This window comes from Cardiocondyla obscurior, linkage group LG27 (assembly GCF_019399895.1).
Source record: "Cardiocondyla obscurior isolate alpha-2009 linkage group LG27, Cobs3.1, whole genome shotgun sequence".
NCBI classification, from domain to species: Eukaryota; Metazoa; Arthropoda; class Insecta; order Hymenoptera; family Formicidae; genus Cardiocondyla; species Cardiocondyla obscurior.
In genome coordinates, this window is record NC_091890.1 from 1333912 (window position 1) to 1350329 (window position 16418).

The following is a 16418-nucleotide window of genomic DNA, read 5'->3' on the forward strand; positions in this document are numbered from 1 at the left end:
ACGCAACGTTAACCGAAAGAGAGTTCGCTCGATATCCGCCCGACGGAATTCAAAAAGTACATAAATCCAGCGCGCATTTACGTCACAATTAAATAGCGCGCGAGAACGGGGAACGATAATACTATTTCGTTTCCTCGCAATGAGTTATTTTTCCAATTACTTGCCCACGTAATATCGTTCGAGTCGAGTATTTTAGCGCGCACAAGGGCTAATCAGTGGCAATCAAAGGTACCGGAAGCTGTCTAGTGCGCTGACGAAATAACGTGAAATCATTTCCGTGACCCAGCGGCGTGAAATAATAATTTCTGTTTCTCGGTAACGTATGTAATAATAAATTTCTTTTTTTTTTCCCTCCCCCGCGCGAAACAAAAAATATTAAATACGCGCTGGAAATACCGCTTTATTCCTGTTTATATCTAGATTTAATAATTAAATGAAAGTCGCGCGATGAATGGGTTCGATGAATGCGCCTCGATTGTTAAACCGCGGAGATTATTTCGCGTTACAGCTTCGTAAAAACTGGGACGACGATCGCGTAGCGAACATGTTTAAATAAAAATGGAATTAAGCCGCTTTGGGTAATAGCTGCGTACGATAAATGGCTGGACTGCAGTCAACAGTTCCAAAATAACGCGACAGTCGAGCGGCGATTAAATCCGATCGAATAGATTAGGAAGTTCGACCTACGAGAATATTATTGCTGTACGAAAGATTACGTCGGCGGCTACTCGTTTAAATATTGAATCTAATTAGGCAATTATATACTAAGGAAAGTAAAGAATAATTTATCTCGAAATGGGAAAGGCTAGAAACCGACCGGAATATATGCAATAGAAATCCAATGAATATTTTATTTTAACCGTAATTTAAACATTTTAAACGAATAATAATTATTGAATTATTAAACTCTCTTTCGTCCTCCTCTAGTAAACGCATTTATTATTTATTATAGTCTTAGTTGGACAGTTCACAGTCTTACTGTATACAACATCCGATAAGTATGTCATAATATTCGCTGCTGTTGGCAATTAGGATATGGTCCCCGGTGATTATAATTGCTAATTTATCATACTTAGCCTAATTGTGTACTGTTCGAAGTTCGTCGGTTTATTCCTCGTAAAATTCTCTTCGAGTAAGCTTACAGTATTGCGTCAATTTCACCAAATTGAAATTTAACAAATCATCGTTGTCGTTGAAAGGGTGTTGCGTTGATCGAGGGCGCGCGAAATATCAAGATTGTCGGAAATTAAAAGAAATTTTTCAACACGAATTTTCATGCAAGTATGTTTTCAATATTCCTCGAATGCTCTTTGTTAACGTTGAGAGTCTTTCGGTTCGATCTTTGGGTTTACGTTTCCGTTATACATATATACATATATATAATATGTATATTTTCACATTCAGCTTTGCCGAAAGTTCCCTTCGAAATGTGCAATCCGTTTTAATCGGATGTAAGGGGATGACGAAAGTTTAACGAAACATCTCCGCGCGGAATTTCTGCGCCAAGCCGCCAGACAATTCACTTGGCGGAGTCTTACTTGGCGTTTACCTTTGCAGCGTAATTATTATAGAGCGAGCGGGAACGTAAAAACGGTCCGAAATTCGCGTTACAACTTTGCTCTACAACTGTTTAATAAACTTACCGAGCGTCACCGTCGGAGGTTTGGCCGAAGTGCATTCGCGCAACGTGTTGAATAAATACTATAAAACTTTGGAGTTTGAACGCAAACGCGAACTTTCGCTCTTTTCCCTCTGATCTCGGGGTTAATTATCTGCCCGAGTTCGCTGGAACGCTTGCACGAGGACGGAGAAGGCAATGCGTGGTCGCGGCAACAATAAGAAATCCCGGTGGACGTAAAAAAATCAAAATACAACTCAATACGTCAACCTCAATAAAGGAAAAAAAATGAAATCGCGATGAGCCGACGGAATTAATAATCTCCCAAAACGCAAAGGTACATTACAGAATTAGCAAAGTTTTCGCGCAATCAGCTAATGAGCATTTCGTGCGCTTTGTATATAATTTTGTTTTTTTATACCGAGCATTATCATTACTGCAAGGGAAACGTAAATTATTTTTCATGAATATGCGAGAGGATAAAAGCCTCGGGGTGATGTTCGTGGCCGAATAAATTTGGGTGTAAAATTAATGTTTAAGAGATTATTTTGAGCCTGAACGCGAGAGAAAAAAAAAGAACGCAACAAGCACGTGTTGTTTCAGCCAAATGAATATTTCATGTTCTAACAACTGGTATTATTAAAAATATTCAAAAACATACGAATTCTGTGTATTAACACGTAAAATAAAACGTCGTAATTTCACCGGCATTATGTGCACGTACGCGAATCGCCGAACTCGCTTTCCGGTTCGTTCGGTATCGCGTTACGTAGATACTGGATACAAATCGCGAATCAACTAAAATTGCAAATTTGTCCAGGTCTCCAATTCCCGCCGTGGGTGTAATACTCACGGGCGCATGGAAAACGTACTTCTCCGCTTCGACCGTTTCCACAACGTAAGCGTTCTATTTTAATTTTGGAATTAACGCTTTTCGATTGACCTTCTTCCGAGGGCTCGAAATTTCATTCGTTAACGTTCCTGCACGTTCCTTCTCGCTTCGCAAACATTTTGACGACTAGAATAGAATCGCTTTTCTCAAAAGACAATTCGATATTTTTCCCGACAAATCTATAAGTCCGTACAAAAATGTGTATACATAAAATACATAACGGAAATTATAATATTTCGTAAAAAAAAAAAAAAAAACTAAAACGAAAGGCGAGATACAAAATTGCGAGGCAGCCGAAAAATAATAAAGACGTATAATTCATATTTTATATACGCTTTACTCTGCGCATATATCGCTCGAATGTCGTTATTAATGCGTGAGACAATTTGATATTTTTCCCGACAAATCTATAAGTACGTACAAAAATGTGTATATATAAAATACACAACAGGAATTATAATAATATAATTTCCTAAAAAAAAAAAAAAACTAAAACGAAAGGCGAGATACAAAATTGCGAGGCAGCCGAAAAATAATAAAGACGTATAATTCATATTTTATATACGCTTCACTCTGCGCATATATCGCCCGAATGTCGTTATTAATGCGTGAGACAATAGGCGTATTGTCCGATAATAATGGGCCACGACTAGAACATTAACCGCTTCGATAGTCCACCTACAAACCTAGTTCATATCACCCAAGATTGTGGACGTCCGATGCTTCAGTAAACTGCAATAGGTAGGCAAACCTATTCACGTGCTAAATTTTCAAGCTCGATAACCAAGGCTATTGAGATGCTCCTGAGAATTTAATAACTTAAAGAAGTACTAAAAGCCTCCGGAGTCCACCCGATGCATTAGCCAAGCGTAAAAGAATAATTAAACATTGCCTCGCTGCTTAAAGTTTCGTTTAGTCTTTTGCATTATTTGATATTCGCTTTTGTATATTAATTATTTAATTATTTGCGCTTCAAAGTTTGTATAAATTCCTCAATAAATTAAATAACAAGGTAGTTAAAGAAAGTTAGTTAAGGAAGGTAGTTGAAGAAATAATTAGAAAAAAAAATTCTTATCAAGCTTACAAGGCGCGTACGATTTCTTTTTTTTTTTCTGGTAATAATTTGTGCGGAATTATGTTTCGCGTTGCGAGTTGCATTCGATCGAGATTAAAATTTGGATTCGCACACGGGAAATACTTGGGAAGCTCCTGGTATTATATATGTCACCCGGTCTCTTCTCCCTTAACTGTCCGTTTTCCCCGTCATAGACGAGAACGCTAAGCCGGCGGTATAACAATATCGAGCTCGGTCCCGCGCACGGGAGGCTTCACAAGCGAGAATGTAATTTCAAGATCCTCACGGACCGGCTGTGCTAAATCTAGAAATTTGGCGAGCTGTAAAATGTCTCGGTCGCAGTAACTTCTGTTTTGCGACAGAGCGAAGCGTATTTTGCGAAATAACCACCGACACGTTTCAGTTTTATTTAACGTAAAAAAAAAAAAAAAAAAAAAACCTTGTCGTTTCTCACTTTCCGCATCGCGATATTCGGCAATCGTCGACCCGTACCGCTTTGGTGATTTTATTTATCACGCAACATTGTATAGCATTTTTAACTTATTTTACACACAGAAAAAAAGAGAGAGATAGAGATGGGGGGGAAGGGGAGAAAGAGAGAAGAGAGCGGGCGAGAGAGCTTATGCGGCGTTATCAAAGTTCGGGCCGATGCGATATGCGGCAGCGAAGCAAACTATTGCGTAAGTGGAGCCTAGAGGCGAGTAGCTCGGGGCAATATTTCGTCAACGCCTTACCGGGAGCACAAATACGGCGGCACGGGGAAGACATGCATCTGCGAAACTTGTTAACTTCATTAAATAGACGAAGGGGGGGAAAGGGGGAGGTGTGAGAGCGGTGCCGGGGGAGGGAGAGGATGTAGAGCCCGATTTAATCGCATAATCGGCAAATTGTATATCAAAACGTAAACTGGCATTTCATTAAGTTACCCGTCGTATCTCCGAGCGTGATCGTAATTACTCTGAGGAACTAATTAGCGCGCGCCGCGCCGCGACGCGATTTGTCATCGTTTATTGCCGCGAGACGAATACGCCCGCTACAATTATTCTGAACGTTGTACAACAATGAGGGATTCGAATGACGAAGTGTTTCGGCGGTTGCTCGCGTTGCCGCGCGGCAGGTGTACCTTTCGCCGTGTACATTCTACTTTACACGTGTGTGAAATCTATACCTGTTAACAATTATGTTAAATTTAATTACCCGTAAAGGCCAACAAAACTTCCAAAAATCGAAACGATAAACGGAGGAATTTTTAATCATATTTTGTCGAATAATAAAAACTCGCGAAATCTTTAATTAACAATTTAATTCATTAAAACGGGCTGTAATTTAAGCAAGTACAGAATATTTTATTTTAATCAAAAGATGAGCACTGACTGGGTGACACTCTAATAACTGCAAATCTTTTGTTCGGCTTCAATATATCTCCACGTACGTTTGTCAAAATTCGCACAAAAAAAAAATTATTAATATTAAAAAAAAAGAAAAAACTATAAATAATAAGGATTGTATCCCTGTACGCGATAGATACCACTTGATGGATAGCAATTTCGCCTCTCGGAGAGGCGACGAAATTGGATTCGAATAAGCGCGCGGCGAGCACGTCTTTCGCTCAAGTCGATATATTTCCCGAAATTGAGGAGCACTGTTAAGGTCGATAAGATCCGATGGAGGTTTTAACGTCGAAGGTCCTTCGCGGGGGAAAATAGAAAACCTTCGCGGTTTAAGGCCGGGGCTGGCCGGCTGGCGTCGTGCCAAAGATTATCTCCGCCGTCGTTCTCGGGGACTTCATAACCGAGCTGAGTGAAATCGCAAATATATACCCACGTATACACACACTCATACAGGCGAACGTGTCGTCAGTTCTCATGGAGCCCTTCTAATCCGCGCCACCTCTTTACACACTCTTCCCACATTTCCCTTCGGCCATCAATCTCTCGCAAAACACTACCCTCCTCCCCCATCAGGCAAGATGGCCACTTGATGCTTGATATATTCTCCTCTCTATCTTTCCCGCCTCGCCGCGTTTCACCCTTTAGTACTGTGCTACGGCTAAGCCAATGGAATTTTCATTATCGTTTCATAACCTTTGACGCCGGCAGGTCAAGTTATATATTTTTGATTAAAGTACGATGGGTCCATTCGGCCGCGCTCGACTTCTCAATTTCGAGGGATATAAAATCGCCGCGGATTAACAAATGAGAATTTAACATTACTAGAAACTAGTCATTTACCTACTCTTCTTTCTTCTACTTAAAAAAAATAAAATAAAATAAAATAAAATAACCAAATTTTTACATTTAATAATTTTCAACCTCGAACCACGGTCATTAAATTTTCGCGATCAGGAGCCGTGTGTGCTTCTCTATCGCCGTTAAACGTTATCGCTGCGTAACGGGCGGCGTCGTGGCTCACGCGCGCGGTCTTCGCATCGCCGCTTACGGGCATAATATGCTTGGTCGCGCGGTGGACGAGTAGGTCAGCTGACGCACTGGCCTACTCTCCGCGTTATGCCTACTCTCGTGCCTCTGTCATCAACGAAGCGGCGGGCTGTATGCGTGCATGTCTTCGCGCGCGCGGTGCGAGAGCATCGCCCGGCTCAGCTGGGCGACCACGTTGCGACCTACGACAACCGCGGGACCTACGGCAATCTCGGCGACGTACGTGGCTTCGCTCGATCTCGGTCTCCGGTAATCGCCTTCGCGTAAGATTATCGCGCGTAGCGGGTTTCGGAATCGACGAATACGAAAACTGAGGTCGTAAAACTGAATTTTAATAGGGATAATATTTAAGTATTAAGTACGTCCGACGTAAGCTCTCGTTTTTTTAATATTAAATTTAATATTAAGACTTAAGCTTGACATTAATTGGATTCTTCTAAATTTTTTTATATTATCTTAATTATTACTGTCTGTAGTTTGATTTTGTTTTAAATATTTCTTATTGAAATTGCTCTTTCGAATCTGCTCGATTCGATCTACCGCGGCTTTTTTTGAGACAGAAAACCAATCGAAGAGAGACTAACCACACGCGCGTCGCTTTTCTAATTAATTGTCCTTCCGGTGATTAATTTTTCATAATTGCGCAAAAACCAAATGTCATCATAGATAAATGTACGGCGAAAATAAAATTATATAATTTCAAGAAAATGTCTAAAAAAAATAGAAAAGGAAAGAAAAAGCAATTACTGTTAAAGCGAGAACCGTTTTAATGACGCATTATTCACTTCGAGAGTGAGGGTTGAAAGAAATGATTTATCTCTTCTCCCTCTTCTATATTTTTTTTTTCCTTATCATTATCCCTCGATAAATGAGATGGGTACTAGATATCGCAGATATATCATCGATAATGTTCTCGAATCTTTTATAAAATGTGTTGCCGATAATAATTTTGTGGCAAAATATTCCTTCCATTACTTCGACGAAGTAAAATGCAGTCTAACATCTGCGTAAAAAAAAGAAAAGAAAAAAAAAAAATAATTTCCAAGTACCGAGCTGATAAAAAAATTTAAAATAAATTCCGCATCACATGCGTTATTTTACATTAATTAAAAAAATCGGAAAATCCCCCAAAAATAATACTAGCTTGAAAAAAAAAAATAGGCGTCTTCTCCAATTAATAATCGCTCGATGAAAATGTTTTTGTATTTAAACCGAAGCGTATTAAATGAATGCCGTATGCAGACACATTTCATATCTCGTTACATCAACTACGACACTATCACGTGGACAGTATCCGCAGGTCGATCTAATACTACTAAATCTAGGTCAGGAGATATCTTTGATCTGCAATGTCACTGGCGCGCTCAGAAAAACATTCGAGCAATGTCAAAGAACAAAGGGAAGAAAAGTCGGGCGAAAAAAAAAAAAGTTTATCCGGAATATTTTAACTTTCCGCCGGCCGGAAACTCGCGGATATCGGATTTTCGAAAAGATCCGCCGCGCTGCACTGAATTTATAACAATATCTGCTTGTAAGAATAATAACGACAACGTCATTCACGTTCCTACCGTTTGGTATTGCATCGAGCTAAAGATATAACTCGCGAGCGTTCCTTTTCGAGAAATCGCTGGATTTTCTCGAAAATTATAATGAGGAACAATGAGCAACTCGGTATTTTTTTTTTTTCTTTTTTTTTTCTTTCCCCCCTTTTTTTTCGCGAAGACAATGCAGCGCGACGTTTGATTTTGTAAGAAGCTCTTCTTAAAGTAGGTGAAGTGGGTAGCATAACAAGCACACGAGACTGTACGCGGGATTTCCTCGTAGATTTTTACTTTCAAAGCAGCCTCATGTCTCTCGATGTCTTGAATGTACTTACTCAAATTATCCCTGCCAACATAGCGCGGCGCTGTTTAAATTTTGTTTAAAAGGAAAAAAAAGAAAAAGTTTCTTTTTTACTACTGCCAAAATCGTGATCGTAACAGCAGATATTAATTTTTATAAATTAATAAACGTCCACCTAATTCAGGATATCAAGAATTAAACATTAAAATTTTATAATGCTTAAAAAAAAAATTTTTTATGCGCAATATCGTGCGATAATATTCGCGGAGTAATATCCAAACAATCTAAAGAACCCAACCCGGGCCGAGGAATGTCCCACATCTGAATAAGAATTATTAATTATCCCTAATCGACCTCCACTTATATCGACGATACGATCGCGTGCAAATATCCTCGCGACTACAATGGCGCATTGTTGAGGAGCGGGTCATCGAATGCAGCTGTTACATCAGACGAAAGGTCGCAGTGCAAACAGCGACGGTAATCGATTAGCGGGGGAGGTTATATCGCACGTCAACGTCTACCCAACCGCGTCTGATAAGAAAATAAAAAAAAAAAAAATATACATACATACAAACGTAAAAAAAAAAAAAAGGAGAGAAGGGGAGAAATCGAGCAGCCGAGTCGAAACATAGATTAGAGGTCACGCCGGCTATTTAATCGGGCTGATCAATTGACTAAGGCGCCCATTCAGGCATGATTGATTGATAAATTCAGACGGAAGCAGGCAGACGAAGCGGCGGAGCGAGATAACGCACCGTTCCGCGATGCATTACGGCGAAATTTCCCAAATCTGGGACAGGCGGGCGAGAGAATTTCGTACGCCGCGGAACAATAAGACGTTTCGCTTCGTGCCAGCGCTCGCGATCGCGTAGTTAAATAAATATTTCAAATATTTCAGAAAATAATTCGGCGCGCAACTATCCGCCGGAGAGAATATTACCGACGTCGGGAATAACGCGGGAGAGTCTAGCGGAAAAAGCCGCGAGATCGCCCGGCATCTCGCCACCGTCCGTGAATATTTCGCAACGGAGACGCAATTTGTTTACGCGCGTCTACGAATGTCCGCGCTTCGGACTGTTCTGCCGGCGAATAACGCACTCGTTAGTCAGCGGGAATTGCGAAAACGGCCGGCGGAGGTGCGCCGCCTCTCGTGTGGGCCGATGCCTCACTCGCTGCATCCGGGCGTTACAAGATTAATTATCGTAATTTAGTGGAAACGTATTCCGGAACGGTCTATAAATAGCGTACACCGAAATCGCCATTGCTTAGCCCCGTAAATGGAATTAAATTTCTAATTTCATTAACACGGATATTATTTGTCCGGTATTTCCCCGGTACGAATATATTAACCGATACGAGAATATCGGAGTTAACGTAATAGTTTAATGTAAATGGATACTAATAATAAATACGCGGGCGCTCAAACTATGTAATACGGCGTATGAATGCGAAACTATAATACACCGCGAAAAGTCTGCCTCCGCCCGAAGGAATTTCCGAAGGGGAGGTTCCGAAAATAACGAGGGGTCGTTTCGTATACGCTCCGAATACAGCGGGGGGCGGGAAGCGGGCGAAAAAGATACCCGAGCTATCCTTTTATCGCGAGAAATCAGATTGTCCTTGGATGTAGAAAGTAAATCCTATCTAGGTCTCGGATCCGCAAGGCAATTATCAGCGCCTTTCATCGAATAAAAGCGTTCGATTGGATTCGAGCCGTATGATTGCGCGGGGAAGCATCTTGTGCTCGGACGGCTTCAAATGTTTCCTTCTTCGTCAAACGTTTTGTTCGACTTCGCCGATCAACTCGGAAAATAGAGCACGGGGAAAATCGGGGGGGGAAAAAAAAAAAAATATGCGGACGTTATGTCGTGGAAATTGTAGATTACGGTGGACGCAGCGCTCGCGTCGAGAGGGAAAGAAAAGCTCGGTGTATATTACAGAGTGACGAATGAGATATTCGAGACAACGCAGGCTTGAATTTTACCCGATAAGTCTCGTTATCGCGTATTCATTAGATCTGAGCACAAGTTTGATCAAGCTTCTCGCAATATTACATGACCACAACTATAATATAATAATTCTGACAGAGGTATCGTTTATCGCAAAGCAGTCGTGCGTCGCGGAGGTAATTTTTCAGTTTCGTTCTATCGACCTTTTTTTTTCTTCTTTCGTGTTGTTTTGCTTCGTTCGCTTTGAGAAGATACTTATCTCAGATGAACTCAACTCGTCGTTACGTACTTTTTAACCGGAAAGAAAATCAACGGCGGAGGCCAAGGGAATTCCGTATGATACGTACGACGTAAGAGAGTCATATCGTGTGTGAAAAATGGTACAAACGCTTCCGGAGTGGCGATTCTCGATATTGACGATTGACCGAGGTCGGGTCGGGGCATCGGAGGGAACGAACGGCGGAGAGCGAACCTGAGAAAACTCAGCTGTAACGATCCGAGAAGTCGCAAAAGCGTTTGATATGAACCAGTCGGCCGTAAACCATAGGCTCAGTGAAATGAGTAAGATAAAAGTATGCGAGGAAGTAGATAACGCGCGCCAGACGTTGAAAGTTTCGCGTTGTAAACGTTTGCCACGGCGAATTGTTTTAGAATTTTTTTATTCTTGGCGGAGAAAAAAGAAAGAAAAAAAAAATTAAGAAATAAAAAGTTGTAATCTTCGAGAAAAATTAAATTTAATATATTTGATACAAAAATTAAATTAATAATAATGTAAAGCGTGTGATGTATAGAGCTGATAAAATTAGTCCAAGTTTCGCGAGAGAAAGGCGTTCAAAGCACTCGCGAAATCAGCGGCATTTCATTCTTCGGCACAACAATAAACAGTTTCATAGCTGGCTTGAGAAGTGCTATCGTACCCGCGCGTGCTCATCAGATATTGCTCCTTCTGATTATTACTCGTTCCACTCGATGCAATATGGCTTGTCTGGTGAGCACTTCACCAATCTCTCCGATAATGAATTGCCAATAACTTCATTGTCTCAAAACCAACAACCTTCTACTACTGTGCCTGAATGTTGGCAGAACGTTATCGAGCGAAATCTCGTTTGACGAGAGTTTAAATTTAAAATATCTTAGAAACTTATGCATAGACTTAGAAAATTAAAAAAAAATTACGCTTTAAAAAAAACACTCACACAAAAATAAAATAAAATAAAATAAAATAAAATAAAATAAGGGGGCCAAAAAAAAATTTAGCACTCGCGTACAAAGACACCGATAAAAAAAAAAAAAAAACCCGTAACGCGCGCGTTTTACCTGAATGCGCCCCATCGGCGGCGACACCACCAGAAAGATTCTCATCGCGGCCTTGAGGAAGTCGTCTTGGTTGCGATTCGTTGTGTCGTGCAGAACAGCTTCAGATATGCTGGTGCTGTTCTGGGCGGTTTTGCGGCGCACCTTGCGCCTTATGCTGCCGACTAGCTTCCGCCAATCTTGTCCGGTGCCGGTGCCGGACGACGACGCGGCACCGGCACCTTCGTCCCCGGCCGCCGGCGCATCCTGTTGACTTGCCACCGACGATACGGACGACGACTTTTTCGAGGGGCTTAAATCGCGGCTTGACCGTCGGCTCGGGGTACCGCGGCCACCGAGAGAAGTGCCGGACGCGGACACCGTGGTGCTATCGACCCCCGCGACCGATTGCCGCGTTGCGAGAACGCCGGGACTCGCGAGATTTCCTCCGCAGCCACCTTTAGACCCGCACGCGTTAGTCGAGCGAGCGGATCGACCCGTTCCGCTGCCGCTGCTCAGTCGGCGAACCAGTCCGCGTATGAGTCCTCCTCTCTTGCGCGCCGTCGGGCCTTCCTCCACGCGTTCGCCTGGCGCTTCCACTCTCTGGCTTAATTACACACTGTTTATTAAATTAAATTAGACGCTGCCGCAGCGAGTAGCACCTGGTGGCTCCTTTTCTCTTTCCGCGCGATCGATCTGCCCCCCCTTTTTTTTTTTCTATTCCTTTCTCTTTTTGCTCGTGGGCCCTTTTATCGGAGCTGGCAATGCCACGTGGTAACTTCTCTATTTCTTCTCGGTGCTTTCGCACTGCGCAATTTTTACGAGAGCGAGCGAAAGAGCTCGTGGCGATTCTCGACCGCCGTGTTGCCTCGTCGTAAATTTTACAATCCCCGCCAGTCTTCGTCGGTGAGAAAAATATAAAGAAACACTACGTACATACACGCACACATTCGCGCACACACATATGTTCGAGCACACAAGCGACGTGCGTCAAGTCTCTCGTATTACTATACTACTGTTGTACTTTCTCTGCATGACATTCGGCGTAGGATCGATTTAAGCCACCGGCGCGCGATGCTTTTTACCCCAACTGGATCGCTAACTGAATTGTACGGTTCGCGCCTCTTCGCACCCTTTTTCACCCTTCGCGGTGAAAAGAAAAAGGTGAACGGCACAAAAGGTGCAGCTACCGTACAATCCAGCGATAAAAAGAATACGACGTGACGGCAGCTTAAATTTTTTTTCAACTTTTACTCGCGCCCCTCGAAGTGTCCGCGACCTTAAAAAGTCCGATTTTCGTCTGTCTCGCGAGCTTGAATCTTTTTTAAAAATAACGACGCCGCAAGCGAAACAGTTCCGCCGTCCTGAAATTCATTTCCGCTCTGTATTACGGCTCTAGCGAGATCACAATAGCGCGGCTTTTCTTCCCGAATAAGAGAGAAAGAGAGAGAGAGATCGAGACGCCGGGATGATTTTTCAAAACGCGTTTCCGTCTCCGGGAAAATATTCCACGGTAAAGTCTTCCATCTTGCTCACCGCCGGAGTTCACCTCGCGGAGATTATCCGACCGAGCTATTCGCCACCTTGAGAGAGCACGTATCCCTTTCAAGCCCGTTCGAAATAGAAAGAGAGAGAGAGAGAGAGAGAGATAGACGCTTCCCTCAAACAAAGAGTCGTATCAGGCGAATGATTGCGCCAAGTATCGCGATCGCAATTGAGATTATCGGTACGATTGTCAGCCAGGCTGCCTCGTACACTTCCATTCATTCGCGAGCTTTTCCGTACGCATTTCTCTACGTCTCGTCTACCATCCGTTATTGCGATTTATAGCAGCGCTTCGCTCTCGAAATTCTTTTCAGACGTTTTCTCCCCCTCGTCGCCGTTTATTTCCCAAGTTTTTTAAATGACAAAAATTCCTTGAGTTAATCGCACATCCAGATTTTTTTTGCTAATGAGAAATAAGTGGGAAAATAATTAAAAAAAAAAAATATTGGCGCCCGGGAAATAGCGGCGTGCGGAGTAACCATTACCGCACAGTTACGCCCTTTCGGGAATTTAAGGGGGCAAAGTCATTATGTTGGAAATTACATCAAACACTCAATCTCTGTTCGCCTTATTACCTCATAAATTCGCTTCGCGTTAATCTCGGCGAAATCTACTCGCGAACGTGTAGACATCAATGCGAGTTCTGCCGCTGATGGTAGTTTACTCGAGCACGCCGGAGGATTACGAGGTATGCATGACGTTACCAAAAGTTGGAGAGCGAGATCCAGATCAACGCTATTCTTGATTCTGCCCGCGGTCACGTGATTCTATCACGCGTAGGCCGGCACGCACGGTACGCCAAAGTGCAACTTTAATTAGAATCTCCTCGTAGAATAAACCGTCGACGCGCAGGACTCGAAAGACCGGAGCGAAAAGGGATAAAAAATCGCGGAAAAAAAAAAAAGAAAAAAAAATCTGTATTATTCGTCCGATTCAATTCCAGGCTGAGGGGGAGAAGCAAAAACGTTACGATCCGAGGTCGACAATCGAGTTGCATTCTGGCGTTTCCAAACGAGAGCAACTAAAAAAAAAAAATAAAAATGAAAAAAAAAAAATAAAAAGCTCTGTTTGAGCCGGCTAATGGCGCGAATCGGGCCAAGGACGTCTCGCGTTATCTCGAAGGGACCGCGAGGCTAGGAGAGTGGTTATTATCCTTCGAGAAATCGATCGGCGTCGTTTCAAGGCTCGCCCGGCTCGGGGAAATAATTTGCCGCGATCTTTCGGGCAGCTTTTCCCGACGGTAAGTCGATTGAGCGTTTCGCCAGCAATTATCGTTCACCCCCCCCCTCCTCCTCGCGATATTTCTCGCGTGATATCTCGCGATTATCTACTTCGCCTCCCCCTCGATCGCGGCCTCCTCCCGCCCGCGTCCCGTCGACCCTTCGCGTCCTCTTCAAAGCACGGGAGCGCATTTTTTAATTTCCGACGACGAGTTTGATGTAATGCCCGGCATCTGCGCGGCGGAATCGATCGTGTCTATTAAGGAGCTTTATTGCTAACAGAACCGAGCGCGCCTGAAGAACGAGATAGGATATGTTTAGGCAAATGCGCGAGGATTAAACGCAGCGAGAATTTTACAAAATCAAACCTGAGAAAAAGATATCGTACAATAAAAACTCTGCGTAACGCATAAATTTCGTCGCGCTGCGCGGAAAAAAAAAATTCGACGCGAATGTTAACTTCGTAATTAAATAAAATTTTCATTCTAACAATAACTTTTATTCGCCGGAGTAGCAGTTACGTTGAGAGCCGGAGAGAGAAACGAACGAATAAAAGTTAATCAATATACCACGCGAATATCGATTTCCTTCATTTTCATACGACAATACGGAGATCTTTCGCTGCGTTGAATACCTCCGAAGACGTTTTACTCTAAAGGATCCTCTCCTGCCTGAAGGCATCGATAGGATCGATTGCAAACGGCGCAAAATTCGATTAAAGGATTTGCAGGAAACTCGCGGCGATATCTTCGCGTTACAGCGACGGATGAAATAATGGTAAATCATTACAGGACGTACAATAAGCTTAATACGTAAGACGACGTTTCCTTATTATTGATAATCCTCTCGTTTGCGGATTCAAACATATAAAAGAGCTTTTCTCAATCTCTCCAGTAAAACGGAAAAAAAAAAAATTTAAAGCGAGCACGGCGCGATAAAATCGTCAAGAATTTTTTTTTTTAATTGTTTAAATTAAAATGTTCTTTAATTTTTAAAATTACTTCGTGTTTGCGATTAGCATTCTGGCGCGCATAATTATTATACAAATTTAGATTGACAGTTATAAATCCCGGCCGCGGAAAGCGATAGGTGATATGTAAAATAATCTTCCGGCAGTATTAGAATTGAAATATAGCTAGTACATATTTATAGCTTCTATTGTAAAATATTTATCAGGAGTTTAAAAGGGTGTTTCAAAGCTTAAGGCATTCTGTGAATATTATGAATATTCTCGTCTCATTATATTAAATGCGGCGATGTTTATACCTGACTACATTATCCAGCGTCATATTTTAATATCATTAAACCGCCGAATGAAATAATGGAACCGCGGAATAAAGAAAAGCCTTTGAGTTCTATCGAAATATATATGAAATAAACGTGTAAGTTACTTTATCGCGAGACAGACAAAGATCGAACGAATTAATATACAATTTCGCTCGGAATTATATTTTCTCATGCAATTCCTCTTTTTTTTCTTTTTTTTTTTTATTATTTAATACGACTTTATGCTTCGACAATTATTTAATCTTTTCCTGTTTTTTTTTTTTCTCCTTCCGTTTTACGCGATAAAAGTAACGTTAAGAGAGCTAAGCATTCGAGGACAAGCAAAATTATCAGAGAAACACAGAGAAATAACAAAAAATGTGCTTTAAATGTGACGTAATTTGAAATTCAAACTCCGAGATGTGATTTTACCTCATGTGTTTTAAAGCGAAAGAGAGAGAGAGAGAAAGAGAATAGGATGTTGCTTGTGGAGACGTAATTAATCGAGCGTGTAAGCGTTGAATTCGGGTCACAGAGGAATCGAGGCTGAGTTGTACCAACATGATTTGTCCGTCCTACGTCTATAAAGTTTATACTGAGAGGCCAGAACATCGCTGTTGGGAACGATCGCGTCTTCGGAGGTCATGTTCTTTCGCTTTAACATTCTATGAGATGAATAGGCGACTGGTGGCTCCGAGAAACGTCTTTGAGAGCTCGTGCATTAAATATTTCGACAACGCATCCACTGGTGCTTAATTTCGGTAAAACAAACTTTGACTTATATATTAAAAAAAAAAAAAAAGAAAATAATCGCTACATAAAATCTCGCGAGCAAAGCGCTACTTTTTTCTAAACAATTAAAAAGGATAAATAACCATTCTTAAATTCTTAAATAAACATTTATCAGATAAATTTTAATTATTTCTCTCAAAACAGAGACATTTGAATTTTCTCGCGCAGTCACTCGGATCGAATAAATTTCGCCGCGAGAGAAAGCGAATATACACACGCGTTTACTCGGCAGACTCGCTTGCTGTTACGGTGCGTCGAGCATTCACACGAGACAACAGAATGCGCGGAATTCGCGAAGAACGGCTCAAAGTACTACAATGCGAGTACCTCGCGACTATCTTGCTTCGATAATGTCAATCGGGAGACAAAGGTCAAGGGGTGCGTTCGATTAAACGCTCTTGCGTCCAATCGCGCGAAAAGGTATGCACGCGAGGCGCATATGCGTCACGGGAGATTCCGAGCTAGTTAAAGATGAGCGCGATGAA

General features: G+C 42.0%; 1 protein-coding gene across 9 annotated transcripts in view; it reads right to left on the minus strand.

The window, feature by feature from the left end:
- The window catches only part of LOC139112265 (pleckstrin homology domain-containing family G member 5), a 116706-nt gene that overhangs the window by 42782 nt on the left and 57506 nt on the right, over positions 1-16418 (minus strand). For 2 of the 9 annotated variants that reach the window (XM_070673193.1, XM_070673192.1), the window contains exon 2: positions 11135-11729. The exons of 6 other annotated variants lie outside the window; for them this stretch is intronic. In XM_070673193.1, coding sequence (XP_070529294.1) covers positions 11135-11179 — 45 coding nt within the window. In that variant the 5' untranslated portion in view covers positions 11180-11729. Of the gene's footprint in view, positions 1-11134; positions 13965-16418 lie in introns of those variants that run through there. One more of the 9 variants, XM_070673191.1, reaches the window with a different exon arrangement.